Raw genomic sequence first — 17,862 nt, forward strand, 5'->3', positions numbered from 1 at the left:
TTTTTTCTTTCTTTTTTTTCTTTTTTTTTTTTTTTTTTTTTTTTTTTTTTTTTTTTTTTTTTTCTGAACTTCTCGCATTCCTTTGCACTGCGTGTCCTAGGAAGAGCTACCTTTTTATCCCTAGTTTCATGACGAAGGTAAGTGCCATCTCTTCGGCGGGACGGGCCTCGCCGGCTCTGATTGCTCTTCCCTGCTTCCAGGGAAGATGCGAGCCGAGAGCGGCTCCGGCCGAGGGCATCCGCGCCCGCCCGGGAAGCGGAGACCCCAGGCTCGGAGCACAGAGGCAGATATTTGCTCTTCTTCTTCTTCTTCTTCTTTTTACTTCATTATTTGAAAAAATTAAATAAATAAATAAATAAATAAATAAATAAATAAATAAGAGAAGGAAAGAAAGAAAGACACAGAGAGTAAATAATTTTTTTTTTTTTTTTTAAAAAAAAAAAAAAGAAATAATAGAAGAGGGGTAAGGGATCAAAGCAAAGGGAAAGAAACATGGGAATCATTGCTTATATTACTTTGTGTTGACAGAGGTTGCTTCGCTCCGGTTCGCATACCTCTAATGTGCCCCGATTTAACAATCTTCCTAACGAACGACGTCCTCTGGACGTTTTAATTAGGCAATTCATTAGTAAGTCAATACAGACATTTATATTTTCTTTCAGATCAAGTGGTTAAGCGCTAATTTCGAAATGATTATAAAACACTGGAATTCACGAGGCGTAATAATTTTAATTTATATGCAAATCAATGGGTCCATTTGAAATGCTTAATTTTTTAACAATTACTGTATTGTAGCATCGGAACGAACAGCCTGAATGAGCAATTTGAAACCAGATCTGGACAGGAAGAAAATATTCGAGCAGCCCAACAAATCAATAATGTTTGAGTGTGTTAAACATAGCCAGCTATAGGTATTTACATACTCGTTTGCTGACAGATAAGGAGCTCAGAGAGGTGGGAGGAGAGGCTGGGGGGAGACGGGAGGATTTGCTTGCGAGGGCTGAGATCATAATCCGGGAATGAAGAAAGTAAATTCTCGTGAATTGCCCCACCGCGCACTTCGGAGGATAGCTCCCTTTTCCGCCGGTTCCCCAGCGCTGCCGGCCTGTGCCAGACGCTGGGGGCTGCCCGAAACACGGCTGAGCTCTGTGCTCAGTCACCACTACATACGCTTCGGGGGTTTTTTTTATGTTGGTCGGTTGGTTTAGTTTTTTGGAATTTTGTTTGTTAGTTAGTTTGTTTGTTTGATTGATTGGGGGAGGCTTTTTGCCTTTTTTTTTTTTTTTTTCTTTTTCTTTTTTTTTTTTTCCCCGTTCCTTTCTTCCATCGTCCCTGGGCAGCGGGGAAGCAGATCAGGCTCTCCTTTGCCTCACCCGCTCTGTGATCCGGGATCACCCAGGGAAAAGCTCCACGACACCCGCCGCAGTCGGGAACACGGCTGGTGCACCGGGTGCCTGCAAACGGATAGTCGCGATAGTTTTAAGAGAACAGCTTTTCCGTCTGTTGGAGCGATAAATAACTTCCACCCTCTTCCCAAGCGATTCGGAAAGCCGGCTTGCCTGCCGGGGGCCGGGACGGAGGGCTCTCCGCGTCCCAGCCGGGCCGGGGCAGCTGCAAGCCCCCCGCCACTGCCGCCTCACCCGCCGAGGAATGGCTTCGGAGCCTCCTCGGGGGTTTTAAAGCTGTTGTCACTGCGCTGGCGAAAGGGAGGAGATAGACTATAAATACAGCCGTCGCGCCCTTTGCTCGCCCTGAAATCTATTATTACATTTATTGCTTTGACAGAAGGGGGAAAAAAAAAAATTGAAATCCTCATATTAAGTCGGCTCCATAGTTTCCAGACACCCTGGAACCCCTCTTCCACGGCAGCATGTCTAATGTATTCCCTGGTGATTCTAGGCATTAATTAGTTGTTTAATAGGAGTATGACTAAAAATGTAAAAGAAGGATTAGGAGCGTGAAACGTATGTCCAGCTCCTTCCACACACTCGAGGAGGGGATGAAAATCATCCAGTATCTTATGTTTCTCCAGGAGCCATTTGCATTTCCCACCAGCTGCTCACTTTAGCCTCTCCGGGGCGGACGGAGACTGCTGCCTCCCGGCGCGGAGGCGGCCGATGATCGGCGGGCGAGGCGGGCGTCCCAGCCTTCCCTGCCCAACACACAACGGGGCCGGGGGTGTGGGGAAGATGCACACCGGCTCAAGCAGGTTGCTTCTCCCGGGTAAACAAAAGTGAGAGGTGGGAGCTTGGGATCCCTCTCACTCCCGCTCTTTCTTCGGATGCGCGGAGAAACTGGATTTCACCTGGCAGAGCGCTCCCAGGGATAGAAGTGCAGGTAGCCAAGGACGCACTTAACTAATTTATTTCTGCCTACATTTTCCCACACGATTTCATTTCTTGCGAGAGAAAGTCACCCCCTCCGCTTGGCGCGGCCACCGCTCAATCAAAGGGCTTTTCTGAGCACGCCGTGGAGCGGTGGTGCTGCCGGCTGCGGCTGGGCTGAATTAACGACCCGCGGAAAACTTGGACTCTTCCAAGGATTCGCTTTCCCCTCCAGCAATAACTGCCTAGCCCCCTGCCCACGGCTATAAATAACTAAAATTCACTCCAGGCTGAAATCATTTTAAAATAGCCACAAACAGATCAGGTGTAGCCTCCGAGTTAGTAAAGCGCCTATTTTATTTTCACGTGGTTCTTCTATAAACAAAGCCTCGGAAACGCTGCGAGAAAAAGCGATCGCTTTAGTTTGATCTGAATAGAGAAATCCGGCTTCGATATTTTCTTAAACACGCAAAACGCCGCAAAATCGAAATTAAATTTCCCCCTGGAGGCAGCTCGGTGTCCTTTGGGGGAAAGGGAGAGAGAGCAGCATTTTCTCGCTATCTTGCGTAAATGATGCAGGGCGAGTAACAGAGGAGCGGCAGGATTTCGGCTATCCCGGCACTGCGCTACCGATACAGGCAAGAACAAGAACACCCCGCAATAAAAAAAAAAAAAAAAAATACACATATATACATATATATGTAAGAAGTAAGAAAAATTTTTTTAAAAATATTAAAAAGTGGGTTAAAACAGGAAACCGAGACCTCTCCCAATAGGTTGCCGATCCCTCTTCACACCTGGTGCAAGGACAGCCACCGGCCCGGCCCGGGAAACTTCGGCCACAGTTACTTGTGCCCCCCTCCCCAGCCGGGCGGAGCGGGGCGCGCCCTGCGCGGGCGCGGAGAGGCCACGGCCGTCCTCGCTCACCTCGGGTTTCCTCTGGCTACCTAGCCCGCCGCCGCGCCGCCTCCGCCGACTTTTGTCCTTCCTCCTGCCCCCTGCCCCCTCCGCGGACGGGGGCTGCCACGGCCGCCGCTGCGCCCGTGCCCGCGGAGAGCCGCGGAGCCGCCCGCCCCGGCCCGGCCCGGCCCCGCGGCGGCGGGGAGCGCTCGGCGGAGCCTGTGTGACGTCAGGGACCGGGGAGGCGGGCGGGGCGGGGCGGGGGCGCGGGAGGGCCGGGGAAGGAGGGAGCCAGCGGCGGCTCCGCGGCCCCGCAGCCAGCGCAGGAGCCCGGCGCGGCCCCGCCGCCCCCGCCAGCCACAGGCACCAGCAGCGAGAGCAGCGGGGCGGGCAGCGCGACCGGCCCCGGTGAGTGCGGGAGGCTCGGGGGGTATCGGCGGGACGGGCGCGGAGCCGCGAACCCGGCGGGTCCGGGCTCTGCGCAGCCCAGGGCGAGCAGCGGGACCGCGGGCCGGCTGGGCAGGGTCCTGCCGGTTCGGGTTGCTGATGTCCTCCCGGGAGGCTGCGGCCCGTCCCGCTGGGCTGTCGGCGAGGGAAGCGCCGCTGCTCCCGCGCCGTTTGCCCGCCGTGCCGGTGCCGGTTCCCCGGCGGGGCGGGCGCCGAGGACCCGGCCGCGCAGGCAGCGCCTTCCTGCCGCGGAGACTCGGACCTGGGCGGGGGGCGGCGCGGGCTCGGGCCGCCCTAAAGCCATGCGGGCGGGTCTGGCGAGCCGGCTGCGGGGTCTGCGGCTGCGACCCACCGGCGTCGGCAGCGAGAGAATGGCGGGGCACGGCTGCCCCGCGGGCACTGCGGAGCGGTAGGCCCCGCATGGAACCCCCTGTCCTTTGAGAGCCAGCGGCCGCGGCCTCTGGCAGAAAGTGTCCCGCCAAAATCACGGACCACAACATTTCGGGCGGTGAGATCCTTGGCAGGCAACTCCAGTTTTGGGGGGATTGTGGACTTTTTTTTTTTCTTTTTTTTCCCCCGAAAGAACAGTGATAGATACCTATAAGGGAAAAAAACCAAAAATGCCGTGTGACTCCGCTTTCCTGTCCGCGCCCTGCAGTTGCTCCGAGCAGGTTGCTGCTGAGAGGGCCCGGCCGTGGAGAAAGGCAAGGTCGCACGGCTGGTGCGTTTGCTGTGGCTGTGGGCTCGCAGAGGTATTTAAATCTGAGTACTCGGAGAAAGGGAAGTGGAAAAGCAAGTTGCTTTCGTTTAAGTCGCCGGACTGGAGACAATAGGAAAACGCTCCCCTTGGCCCCGTGCTGCGATGTGCCTTACAACAAAATTTAAGAGGATACGGAGAGGAGCAAGGGAAGGAGCAATACAGGACAGGAAGGAATAATAATAATCTGTCCGCGAAAGGCACTTTTCTCCGAGGAGACCGGCATTTCAGTAGAGAGAAAAAACTTCCCCTCGGTGTCGGTGCGTGTGCGTGGGGGGAGCCGTGTGTCTCCACTCGTGAGATAAATCAGCCATAGAGGCAGGGCCGCGGGGGAGGGCATTTGTCACGCAGGACTAATCTCGACGGAGACCGATCCCGAAATAAGGCCCATCGGCGAAGAATTAAGGTTCTCTTAATCGCGTTCCCGATTAATTTAGGCATTGCTCGTGTGCTAGGCCTGGCTGCTGGAGGGAGTGGAGTTTCTCCCTGGCGTCGTTCATCTGGGAATATAAATCGCCATGTCACGACACGACCACGAGGAATCCCGATAACTTCACCTTCAAGTTTCCATTACTATTATCATTATCATTATCATTATCATTATTATTATTTCCCCCTTTCCTTCCCTTTTTCCACGGCCTTTTGCTGCCTGTCTGGCGGACAGTGGCAGGGCCAGGGCCTCGGGGCCCTTCTCGGTGGGTGCTGCGTCTGGCGCTGCTCACACGAAACATGCCTCGGCTCCAGGCTGCCGGATTTCTAAGCATCAGCTAATAATGAGCACAGTCCAGACATTAAAAAAGAAGCGAAGAAGAAGAAAGATTATCGAAATGATGGTGACATGCAAATTTCCCCCGAAATTATCATAAGTAAACATTTGAAGCCTGGACTAATAAAATCCCATCTGTGTTACTTCATATCGAGTTAGTAGAGAGCTGTGATAATGAATTTTGTAATATCTCACGAACAGACATCTCAATCAGGCACTAATCCTGTGATTTTACTGCCCGACCTCTCAGACAGAGGGAGGCGGCGGTGGCGGCCGGGGAGCGCGGAGGCGCCGCCGCTGCCGCGCAACTTCCGCCGCGGTGGGGGAGCGGCTGCTGGGACCCAGTGCCCTACGGCTCCCCCGCCACCGGGCTCGGCCCGTCCCGCCGCTCAGCACGGCGACGAGCTCCGGGGACTCTCCTACGGCCCCAAATAACTAGAGGTGCGGGGAGGCCGGAGGGTTGGACGGGCTGGGAAACAGCCACGAGCGTTTGCGCCTGTCCCGTGGTGTGACTTAGGTGGGACCCGAGGCTGAGGCAAGGAGAGGGGACGCTGCGCGCATCACTGGAGAAAGGTGCGGGATCCAGCCCGGGTCGCTGCGCCGTAGCTCCCGGGATGGCTCTGTTTCGGGGTTTTGCACTTATTTTTCAATCCCAAAATAATTGTCTTAAAACTCCGGTGCTTTCATCTTTTGCAGATAACGGGTAATGGAGTCCAACTGCCGCAAACTTGTCTCCGCCTGTGTTCAGCTAGGTAAGAGACACCCCCGGCCGCCGGGCCGTGCGGAGCGCTGCGCGGGTGTGCAGCCAAGCGGGCCGGCCCCGGGGAAACCGCGCCAGCTCCGCCAAGGGCTGCGCAGCGTCGGCCACCCACCCACCCACCACTTGAGTTACCTCTCCCCTTCCCCCCCCGCCCCGTGTCCCCGTCCCCTGGCGTGTGCAGCCCGCCGCCGTCGAGTCTCTTTATTCCGAAGGCGGACATCTAAAGGGGGAGGTGAGCGAGGGCCGCTGGAGGGCCGCACGGAGCCCGCCGGCAGCGCGGTGTCCTGGCGGCCGCTCCCAGCGCCGGTGACTGGCGGCGGGCCCTCGGCCGCGCTCCGCGGGCGCGCTGCGGGGCGGCGCCGGTCGGGCCCGGCTGCGCGGCACCAGGGCGCCCTCTGCTGTCCTGCTGGGCGGGCACCGCTTGCGCCGGGCGGTGCGCGGCCGCGGGAGAGGAAAGCCAAGGGGGAAAGGGCGTGCGCGCACCCCCGCGGCTGCGGCCGGGCACCGGCTCCCGCCGCCAGCGCGTCCCCCAAAAAAAGCATCGCTGTCAGCGCGCCGTTTAGACATCCGCAGCGTCGCTCTCGTATTTATTTTTATTTTCTATTTTTTGACACCACCCCCTCGCCCGTAAACAAGCCGGCAGCCCTCTCCTGCCCCCAGAGGTAGGCACCCCCACAGAGCCCGGTCTGCAGCAGAGCGAGCTCCTGTCTCTCTTCCCCTGCCCTTTTCAAGGGGTCTGACAGGCGAGCCTGAGGGGTGGTAAAGAAAAACAGCAATGCAAACATATTACAAAGAAGAAAACAAGCGCTCCGTATTTCGATAGACTGTTTAATCCAAGATAAACGTAATTTTGTTTAAATAAAATACATTAACCTGAATTAATAATACAGGAAACTAGAGTGAATTAATAATGCACGTATTCCTGGTCTCGTGGTTAAACACTTCCTTGTAAGAATACTGTATTAGCCCTGTTTGGCCAAACAGCTTGCTATTTCTCAAATAACATCCAATGATTTCAGGAGGGCCCACGTCCTCTTCTTGAGTCCACCCGCCCCTGGGACTTTAAACAGGATTTGCTAGCCGGACATCAAAACCCCCAGAAGAAGGAACGCTTAGGCTAAAGGAAGGTTGGCGAGCAAAATCCGGGGTAATTCCAAACTCCAAAGTGTTACGAACCGATAATTTTTAATCCCGGAAACATATACGATATTAAATTGTGCACAAATAGGCTTTACCAGAGTCTGGCACTTTTTCCCCGGCCACTAATAAGTGTTAAATAATGTGGAAAGGAAGGGTGACATTGCTTTATATATGGTTTGCAAATAAGAAAGGCCTTTTTACCCTCCCCTGCCTTTTCTTCCCGATGAACAGGTGGTCTTAATCAAAGCCCTTAGCACGATCTAATGGGAAAGTGGGGACCTTTCTGATATAATAAATTTATGAGCCCTTCCAAGTCAGCTTTATTCGACTAAGTATTTATAAAAGTAATATCCACATATGCTCCCTGACACGGTAACTTTAACTTCCTCTGCCGAGAAACAAATGGTTATTTTCTTAAACATCAATTATGAACCTGGATTATTGTAGTACACGCAAAATTTCCTGCCTTGTTACCGTACCAGCCGGCCTGTTTTTTACTCGCCGGGCTGCAGGGGAAATTGCTATCTAAACACCTTTAATGCCATTAATTAAAACACACGACCGAGTCCAAGAAGCAAGGCGGTGTTGCCTGACCATTAAAACGTTCCCATTTACGGGGAAGGGAAGCGCGACGACCTCGGATACGGATATATCCCTGCAGATACGGGAATACATCCTTGTAGATGTGGGGATGAACTCTGCGTGCTGCCTCAGTCCCTGCCTCTGTGAGACGAATAATGGCAAGCCCTGAGCTGATCGGGCGACTTGCTGAGAAATCACGGGTGTTTTCTCGTGATACCGGAGGGGTTTGTTCCGTCTTGGCTTTGATTTGCTTAAAACCGCGCGGTACTCGTTGATTTTTGTCTTGTCTGACCGTAAGGACGTCATGCTTTTGGGATTTAGTTTGCAAAATGTCTGATCCTTGGGGCTGGCTGGTGAAGAAGGCGGGGAAGGAAGCAGGGGTGATTGGGGACTCCCCTTTGTTACATTTCAGCTTTGGAAATTACGAGGGCAGTGAGGTCATTTCGCGAGATAGGCACCGTCGGTGGCAGCGAGGAGAATGATCGCTAACTAGAAGCGCTGGCAGGAATAGCAAAACATGGGACCGTTTGTCAAATCGATGGTTCTGCGAAAGGAGTAAACGAAATTCTGTAAGAAACCCTCCAAAATGACACGGCATGCCGGCTTCCCGCGGGGAATGGGGCGCGGAGGGGGAGGGATGTTCCAGAAGAAACGAATTCGTGGCCACGCCGAGGAAAGGAAAATGGGAAAGTATGAAAATATTATTGCAGCCTAGAGTGTCAAACGCAGCTCTGCGGGTGTCAGGTTTCTTCAGAGAGCCGGGAAAATTGCTCCTGGGTGACCAGTCCCACAAAATTAGGAAAACTTCAGCACATGCTTCGGCAGACCCACGGCACTTACAAATGGTTGTCGGTGGTGGGTTTGTTTGAATAATTTTTATGCAGTGAGAAAGGATGCTTAAGCCATTTGTGTGTACGTGTATAGATATATAATCTATACGATTCGTTAGGTCTGTGAATTCTACTTAAGGAATCTTTCCCTGTAATCGATAATCTGGGTATTGCTGAAACAGCAGCTTCCAGCATAAAATGTTGAAATTACATTCAGTTTTATATCACCATTCAGCATTCCGAATTGATTGTTTCAACTCTATCGACAAAAGAAAAAAAAACCAAAAAAAAAAAACAAAAAAAAAAAAAAAACAACGAGAGAGAGAGGGAAAAAAAAATTGGTCTAAATATTCCGTAACTGAACATTCTTTTCAAAAACAAGAACTTAGACCGAGCAGCGTGCAATGCAAAGGTCGCCGGTGCCTTTTTTGAGCCCCGGGACGAGGTGGGCGCGCAGCTTGTGCCCCCTCGGGACGGAGCGAGCGCGGGGGGGCCGAGGCGGAGCCCAAGAGTAGCTGCTGCCTCTGGGCCTCCAGGCAGAGCCGAGCGGCACCCTCCCTCCCCTCCACACAGCGCGGCCAAATTTGTCCCCGCAATTGTGACCCGAGCCGCGGAGCCGGGATGTTCCGGGCGCAAGAGCTCCGCTGGTGCTCTGCCCCCGCCAAGCGCAAATTACAAGTTATTCATTGAGCTTCGCTTATAGAATTTTCCCCCTCCGCAGTTGCCGTCTGAGAATAATATATGCAGCAGTTGTTAGCCTCACTCCAGGGAAAACTAAATGTATAACGAAAGCTTATTCGTGAGTAGGAATATACTAACGGAACAATCTGATGTCTTCTTAATCCTATGTAAAAAGCTCTGTAGTCTTCCTAATATTGACTGAATGGGTAATTAATGGCTCTTCATCGAGGAGAATACCCGGTAATCCGAGATAGGCGAAAGACAACAAGCCAAAGGTAAAAGACAACAGGACTAGTTGGAGGCTCTACATAAAGAACCAATTTATCCATTTAGGGGAGTATTACGCCTAGAAACAAAGATCTCGTGAGGAGATAAAGGAAAAGTGGGAAAATAAATACCCGCAGTAGGTCTGGCCACCCTCCGGCATCCCCAGCGCAGCCGCTTAGCTCCGGCCCTGCTCTCGGCCCTCCCGCCTCCCGCACCGGGGCGGGCACCGGGCATCTCGGGTGAGCTCAAAAAACAGCGTGAAGAAACGAAAAAAACAAAACAAAACAAAAAAAAAAAAAACCAAAACAAAACAAAAAAAAAACAACCAAAAAAAACCACACCCGCACACACAAAAAAAACCAAAACACAAAGCCACAAAAACCCAACCAACCAACTAACCAAACAATTAGGAGAAAACCACACCAGAACTCCCATGGAATTAAACAGGTGAAGCGGAGTGGGGAGTACCCCCGATTCCCCATTTTTCGCAGGCAGCGCATGTCCCCCAGTTCATTGGGGCGCATCCCCGACGGGCCCTAAAGCTCAGGGCGAAAAGGAAAGAGAGCAATTCCCAAAATAGTTTTGGAGTTTTCTCTGGTGATGGCAGCCACACGCAGCAGGCGCGGACAGTCAGTACGCGAGTGAGCTGGCGGGGGTGGCTTTGCGGCCAGGACCTGAACCCGAGAGGCGATGGGAACTTCCACCAGAAAAAAAAAAAATAAAGAAAAAAACCAAATTTAAAACACTTGACATTTTAATTGAAACCTTTACCGCTAATATATTACCTGGGTGACTACAATTAGGTTGTTTTTCGGTTGGCTGACAGCTTTTAAAATATTATTTCACTTGGGAAATAAAAGCTTCATCTCAGATTATAGGTGGGTATTTTTGGATTTACGTGATTTATGGTCACCATGACAACTAATGCTGTGTGGTAGCTCCCCTCCTGCCCGGGGTGGGGGAGTTTTAATCAAAGGCACGTAAGGAAATGCCGACAGCCTCTCCCTTTGGGCTGCCGGGGCCCGGGGCCAGTGTTGGGAGCTCCTTTTCGGGACGCGGGGACGCTGGAGGGTCTGTCCCGCCCGTGGCTGTGGGACGCGGGGCTGGAGCTAGGGAAGATGCGAGAGGGCGGTGCGGTGGCCGGGCCCTGCTCCTCCTCTCCCCGTTCCCTGGGGGAGCGCGCCAGGAACGGCCTGTCCCCGTCAAATGTCCCCAATGAGGCAGCGAGGCTGCGGCCGGCGGGCACCCTGCAAGGTGACAAGCACTGCGCCCCGCAAGAGGGACGGACTTTTCGCTTCGAGTCCCGGCCGAAGAAGACAGCATTGCCCCAAAATTACTCAAAATAAATGAAGGCAAAGAAAAAAAAAAAAATGGAAAGAAAAAAAAGAGAAAACGGTGATGGGTGTCATCCAAGACAGGGATGCACTGCACCGTCTGAAAAAAAAAAAAAAAAAAAAAAAAAAAGCGGGGGGAAGAAGGAGATACCTCCGTATCACCGCTCTCTGTGACTTCCCCTCCCCAGGGCTTTGCACACTTGTTTTCACCCCGACGTGAGGGCTGGAGAGGGGCAGGGCCCCTCCCAAGTGCCCCTCGCCCGGCTGGCCGGGGTTTGGGCAGCCCCCGCCCGCAGTCAGGGCACGGCCCCGCCATGCCCAAAGGCGGGGGGGGCGCTTCTCGGTGCGGGACCACAGAGGTAGCGAGAGGTTAAGAAGAAACTGGGATATGATTGGTAAACAAATTGTGCAGAATGGAGCTGGATTCATATTGACTTAGTTATAGGTCATCTGCTGCCGGTGCAAAGGGAGGAAATATTTACTTTACACATATACTTTATGATCTTGGGGGAATTAGAGGAAATTCAATAAGAAAACGGCTAGAATCATTTTAAACCCCCTATTTAAAAGACTTAAGCAAATTAGAGTCTTATCAGATTAAAATCCACTACAAATGTAAGAGCATTGTCTCCATCGAAACGCTGTGGGGTCTGAGGAAAGAGATTCTTTGCCAAATCTCAGGGATAAAAACACGTCATTTAAACACCAGATAATGAGCAGAATGTAAATTAATTTAACCTTCTTTACTAACAGGCTGCGAAAGTAATATGTATAATTTAGCGATAACTAAGATTGCGATGGATGATACGTACGTCGAACGAGAATCAGCGACTAAGGAAGACCCTTGAGGGAGGTGGGGGTGGGGTGTGGCAGACGGGATGGGAACGGGACACAGAAAAGTTTGGGCGCTGGGATGCGGATGTGTAGGGCCATATCAAGGGGAAGCTTTCGGTAAGTTTTCAATAGCGGTGACCAGCCAGATAAATTGAAGATAGAGACGAAAACCTGCATTTCCCGCTCCTGGGCTCCTTCGGAATCCCCATCCCTAAGACGGCCACAACTCCCCTAGGGCAGTGCTGGCTCTGCGGGCTAGGGCTCGGGGACAGACCCCTCTGCCCCAGGCGGACCTGAGCAGTGTAGGAGGGCAATCTGCCCCCGCCTTAGACGCGCGTGCAAAAGCCCCGCAGCTCCTTCCTGCGAGTCCACAGCAGCCTCACTCCAGCGCTAGAAGCAGTCCCACGGGCGGGATCTGCGGGGCACTGCAGTCCGTCCCTCTACTGCCGCTGCCCGGACGAAGGGTCAAATCATGTCCCCAAACTTCGAAGAGGGCTTTGAGTGGTTTGTGTGCCGGCGCTCGGCCCGATGTGGGACTTGGCCAAACGCTGTGAACGGCTGGCGTGGGTGCGGGTTCGTGGGATACCCCGGGATGGTCCCTCCGGGTCCGCGCCGAGAGGGAGGAATGGTCCCGCGGATTACTGTGCGAGAAAGTTATAAAGCCAGGGTGGAAAAGACTCCTTGGGGGCCAGCTTTTGGGAACGCGCTTGCAGAGAAGGGGCGGAAATGGCAAAAGCAAGGAAAGGATTTTGCCCCCCGTGTACTCTGCCTTCAGTGAGAGCAGAGAAAGAGCGCGGGGACTAGAAGAGCTCGGGGGCCTCCGAGCGCGGTGTGAAGCTTTCCGTAGCTGTGTCACGGAGGGGAGGCTGTCTCGTTTGTGTTTAATTGTCGCTGTTACCAGCACAAGGTCCGTCGTCTAACCGGCCGCGCCCCCGTCCTGCTTGTTGCCATCCCTCCACGAGGAGGGAATCCGGCTTTCCTCCACCCTCCCGCAGCGGCTCTGGCAGTGCCGAGCTCCCCGCAGGTCGGGGAGCGCGGCGAGGCGCGGAGCGGGCGCGCTGGGAGCGGCTCCGACGGGGTGTCCCGTGAGCCGGCGGCGGATGCCGGGCTCCAGGCGCGGTCCCTCGCGCGGGGCACACCGGGCGGAGGTTTTTGGGGGGCGGGTGTGCCCATCACCGGGAGAGCGCGGGGCGCGCAGGGCCGCGCGGGCGGGGCGGGGCGCGGGCGGGGCGGTGCGGGCGGAGAAGGGGCGGTGCGGAGGCGGTGCGGGGCGGGGTGGGTGACGTGCAGCGCGGGGAAGGCCGCCGCCGGTTTAAGATGTCAGGCCAAGAGGGAAGCGGCTGAGCTGATGCGGTGCGGGGCCGGCCGCGGCGCGGGTCCATGCGCGGGCAGCGGAGAGGAGCGCCCCGCGGAGCGCCGCCGCGCCTCGCCGCCCCCGCCCCGCGGAGCCCCGCGGCGGGCCGGGGGCCGCCGGCCGGGGAGCTGCCGTGTCGCCGTGACGGCTCTTACAGGACCGGACTCGCCCGCTCTCCTGTCGCCGCCGCCGCGCCCCCCCGGGCGGCGGGGGCTTCGAGGCTCGCCGTGCCGCCCGGGCTCTAGTCGAACGTCGCCCGCCGCGGCGCGGCTCGCCGGCCGGCAGCCCTGACCCCCGGAGCCGCGGGGCTGCTCCGCGTCCGCGGAGGGGGCGCTGCGCGGACCCTCCTACACGTACCGACACCTACAGACACACGCACACCTTCTCCTATCGACCCCCCAGGCGCGCACGTAGACTTTGGCGTCCTTTTGCCGATGAACTGCATGAAGGACCCGTTAAGCCTGGAGCGCCTGGGAGCCGGGAATAAGCTGTGCTCCTCCTCACCTTCCTCCTCCTCCTCCTCTTCATCATCCTGCCATCACCACCAGCCCGCGCTGGCCATGGCGACGGCGCTGGCGCCGGGGCAGGCGCGCTCCTCCCTGGAGTCCGCCAAGCACCGGCTGGAGGTGCACACCATCTCCGACACCTCCAGCCCCGAGGCCGCAGGTAAGAGGGGGTGAGAGGCAGGGACCTCAGCCCGACGGGCGCCTCGGCGCCCTGTCCTGCTCCGGCCCGGCTGGCAGCCCCGCGGACCGCGATGCGCCGCCGCCCCTCTGCCCGGGAGCGTCCCGCACCCGAGCCCACATGAGATTCGTGTTTTCTCGCGTGCGGTGTTCCGGCGTATAGGAAGATAATGACATACGTAAGGATAGGCGAGTAGCATGTATACTGCTATACGTGGACACAGATCGGCAGACAACGTGGGGAGTTCGTGGGCGAGTAATATCGATACAGACTGACAAATAGGGGTATATACGGACAAACAATATTGTTACAGGCGGGCGAATAAAACGGGTGTAGGTAAGCAAATAAAACGAATTACGTGTATACAGACGGGAGAATAATATGGATGCACACAGGCAGAAAGCTTGCATACGGAGAGGCGGCTCCGTCCCGCTGCCCGTGCGGTGGCTGCTCCACCGGGAGGAGCCGCCCGCGGGTGCCCGCGGGGCGCGGAGCGGCCGCGGCGGAGGGAGGCCGGCGCGGGTTAATCATTCATTCCAGCGTCGAGTCGCGTTCGGGGCAGTCTGCGGGATCCAGCAGCGCTGGGGACACGCTTTTCCCCAGCCGCTGGAGAGGAGGCAGAGGAGGCTGAGGCGCCTTCGTTTTCCGCCTTGTTCTTTTTTGTTTCCCCCACTCATAGAGAAGGATAAGAGCCAACAGAGCAAGAATGAGGATGCGGGGCCCGAGGACCCCTCCAAGAAGAAGAGGCAGCGGCGGCAGCGGACTCACTTCACCAGCCAGCAGCTGCAGGAGCTGGAGGCCACCTTCCAGCGGAATCGCTACCCGGACATGTCCACCCGGGAGGAGATCGCCGTCTGGACCAACCTCACCGAGGCCAGGGTTAGGGTAAGTCCTGACACTCCGGCTCAGAGCAGCGGGGGTCGGGGTGGGTTGGGAAAGGAAGGGAGGGCTGAAATGTTTGCAGCTGCTTTCGATTTCGCCTTCTATGTAAACTTCGGAGCCTTTGCACAAAAGCAGGGCAGAGCAGGACATTTTTGTCAAAGCGAGACAGATTGGGATCTCTCTCTGTGTCTCTGAAATATGGTTTGCTGCACGTTTCGCCCTCACCGTGCAATGCGTCCCTCTCCTTTTGATCGAAACGCTAATGAAAACATTAGCCAAGAAAGCGACTTGGAACAGGCTGCAACCTGCGCTGTCTCTAATGAGAAAAAGATGTAAAATACACAAGAGCTTTTGCTTCACTCCGAGGCACTCCCAACGTGCCCTTCCTTGCATTTTCTATTTCTTTGGGTTTCACAATTCGACGAGCGTCTCTCTCCACCCTCTACCCCCCTGTGAGATTTATGAGACCATCGCGGCGCTGCAGAGATACCGCGGCCGGATCCTGCTCGCCTGCAAACGCCGCGCTGGGGGGAAAAAAAAGAAAAACAACAAACCCCAACGCGCACAAAAAGAAGCCTGTAAAGCGGCCGAATCTCCATATTTTCGGAAATCCCACAGAAATCCTCTCCCTGAGGTGGCTTGAGGAAAGCGAGGCAGTGAGAACCGGGGGAGCGGGGCCGGCTCTCAGCCCCTGTCCGGCGGTGTTGGCGCCGGGGCAGGCTCGAGGAAGGAGCGGGGCCCGGCCGAGCCCGGTGTCCTCCCGGAGCACGGAGCCGCTTTCTCGGAAGGTTTTGTTTGGGTCCGAGCGGTTCCGCCAGACGGGCCCGTCCCCGTGGTGCCCGGGCGGCCCCCGCCCGGCTGGACCAGCGTGGGGGTGACCACAAACACCCCGGGCTGGTTTCAATACACACGGTAAGGCGGCTGCTGGCGGCTGCCCGACGGGTCAGACACCCAGATGTGGATTGGGAAAGGGCACGTTTTTCCATTGTCTGCGCGGGGAGGGTCCCTTAGATCTCATTTAGCACGTTGTTAAATGGTGGGTTTTTTTCTTTTTCGTTTTTTACTCTTTTTTTTTCCCTATTATTCCCCCCCCTCCAAAGAGCAGTCGAACAAGTTTGTTTAGAAAGTGGTTTTCGGTTCTGGAAGCTTTCACGCTAGAGGAACTTGTAGCTTTAACAAACTGAAGCAAGGATTTATTAGTTGCTGGCTTCCCCACTCCTTTCCCGTACTATCGGCTTAAATATTCCGCGGGTTTCCAAGCGTTTTACTCTCGCTTTTGCGCTTTTGTATTTTTCCTGGATGGCTGCAGTACAGAAAAAGCCAAGAGAAGGGGAGGTGGGGAAAAAATCCCCAAGAGAGGAATGAAGGGGCGGCAGCATAGAAGGGAGAGAATAAGAAGGAAGCTTTAGCCTCCGTGGCCCGAATTAGAGCATCACAAATTATGTGGAGAGCTGCGGGGGGGACTGGGAGGGGGAGTGGGGGGGCCGTGGTGAGGGTGGAATGATGCGGCCACGAGTCTGCCTTGCTAAACCCGGGCGGCCCCGAGGATGCTCGGCTGTCCCGGCAGCGCACCCCTGCCTCGGCCCAGTGCAGGGCTCCACAGAGGAGGAGGTGAACCTATACATGGAGATATATTCATATCTATATGTATATTCGTACAAACTTTCATATATGACTTCTATAAGGACAGGCTCGGCTGTTGCCCCGAGAACCTGCAAAGGGTTGCGGTGGTGGTGATAGTAGATCCTGACTAATTCGCATCTCCCTCCCTCCCTCTCCCCCCGTTTCCAAAGGTTTGGTTCAAGAACCGCAGAGCCAAATGGAGAAAGAGAGAAAGGAACCAGCAAGCCGAGCTTTGCAAAAACGGCTTCGGTCCGCAGTTTAATGGCCTCATGCAGCCCTACGATGACATGTACCCCGGCTACTCGTACAACAACTGGGCAGCCAAGGGCCTGACCTCCGCTTCCCTCTCCACCAAAAGCTTTCCTTTTTTCAACTCCATGAATGTCAACCCTCTGTCTTCTCAGAGCATGTTCTCCCCTCCAAACTCCATATCCTCCATGAGTATGTCTTCAAGCATGGTACCTTCTGCAGTCACCGGGGTGCCCGGCTCCAGCCTCAACAGCCTGAATAACTTGAACAACTTGAGCAATCCCTCCCTGAATTCTGCAGTGCCAACGCCAGCCTGTCCTTATGCTCCTCCGACACCTCCGTATGTTTATAGGGACACATGTAACTCGAGCTTGGCGAGTCTGAGACTTAAAGCCAAGCAGCACTCCAGTTTTGGCTATGCCAGTGTGCAGAACCCCGCTTCCAACCTGAGCGCTTGCCAGTATGCGGTGGACAGACCCGTGTGAAACATCCAAGTAGAAAACTGCGTGGGAATCCCTCCCCATTTCCCGCAGAGACTGAGAATTTCGCTAGAAAGTAATGGGCACTAGAGAGAAAGAGAAAGGAGGAAAAATCAGAGGAAGAGAGAGAGAGAGAGAGAGAGAAAGAGAGGAGAGAAAAAAAAAAAAAGAGGAAACCACTGAAATAAGATAGTTCCTTTGTTTTCAAAGGACCTCCTACAAATTCTGAGATCTTTCTTTCACTAAGAGTATTTCAACAGTTACAAGGACATATATATATATATATATATATGGACAAATGTTTGACTGGATATGATATGACATTTTAATGTTACTATAAGCTTGTTATTTTTTAAGTTTAGCATTGTTAACATAAAAATGACTGAAAGGATGTATATATATCGAAATGTCAAATTAATTTTATAAAAGCAGTTGTTAGTAATATCACAACAGTGTTTTTAAAAGGTTAGGCTTTAAAATAAAGCATGTTACACAGAAGCGATTAGGACTTTTTCGCTTGCGAGCAAGGGAATGTATATACTAAATGCGACACTGTATGTTTCTAACATATAATTATTAAAAAAATTGTGTGAATATCAGTTTTAGAATAGTACCTCTGGTGGATGCAATGATGTTTCTGATATTGCAATGTAAAACATGCCCTGTGTATAACATTTCGTACAATATTATTGTTTTACTTTTCAGCAAACATGAAAAAAAAAATGTGTTTTATTTCATGGGAGTAAAATATACAGCATACAGTTTTGTCTGGATTTTTTATTTACTGAGCCAAGCTGCGCAGCAGCAACTAGTCTGCAGTGATTGACTGATAGCTGACACTGGATCTCGTTCTCTGGCAACTCGGGGTAGTGCTTTTGCAATGCAAATAAATGCTGGCGCTTTTTTTTCCTCATTAAAACAAAAAAAAATCCCTCTCGCTAACGTTGCATGCTAGAGAAACATGGGACT

At 54.1% G+C, this 17,862-nt stretch overlaps 1 protein-coding gene across 2 annotated transcripts; it reads left to right on the forward strand.

The window, feature by feature from the left end:
- Positions 1–5,896: 5,896 nt before the first annotated feature.
- On the forward strand, positions 5,897–17,652 carry PITX2 (paired like homeodomain 2). Of its 2 annotated transcripts, none has more exons than XM_086891655.1 (3): positions 5,897–5,946; positions 14,340–14,545; positions 16,336–17,652. In XM_086891655.1, exons 1-3 carry the CDS (start codon positions 5,901–5,903, stop codon positions 16,897–16,899), a joined length of 816 nt encoding a protein of 271 aa, XP_086747781.1. In that variant the 5' UTR covers positions 5,897–5,900; the 3' UTR covers positions 16,900–17,652. The 2 variants fall into 2 exon arrangements, with proteins under 2 accessions (XP_086747781.1, XP_086747782.1); XM_086891656.1 differs by lacking the exon at positions 5,897–5,946 and adding an exon at positions 13,339–13,642.
- The last annotated feature ends 210 nt before the right edge of the window (positions 17,653–17,862 follow it).

Source organism: Cyanistes caeruleus, chromosome 5 (genome assembly GCF_971803275.1).
Source record: "Cyanistes caeruleus chromosome 5, bCyaCae1.hap1.1, whole genome shotgun sequence".
Lineage (NCBI taxonomy): Eukaryota > Metazoa > Chordata > Aves > Passeriformes > Paridae > Cyanistes > Cyanistes caeruleus.

Excerpts from the sequence above, each read along its gene's own strand:
- PITX2 (XM_086891656.1), top strand. The coding sequence starts at position 13,411 with ATGAACTGCATGAAGGACCCGTTAAGCCTGGAGCGCCTGGGAGCCGGG. Across the intron at positions 13,643-14,339 it reads CTCCAGCCCCGAGGCCGCAG|AGAAGGATAAGAGCCAACAG; the intron begins GTAAGAGGGGGT and ends CCCCACTCATAG. Across the intron at positions 14,546-16,335 it reads TCACCGAGGCCAGGGTTAGG|GTTTGGTTCAAGAACCGCAG; the intron begins GTAAGTCCTGAC and ends CCGTTTCCAAAG.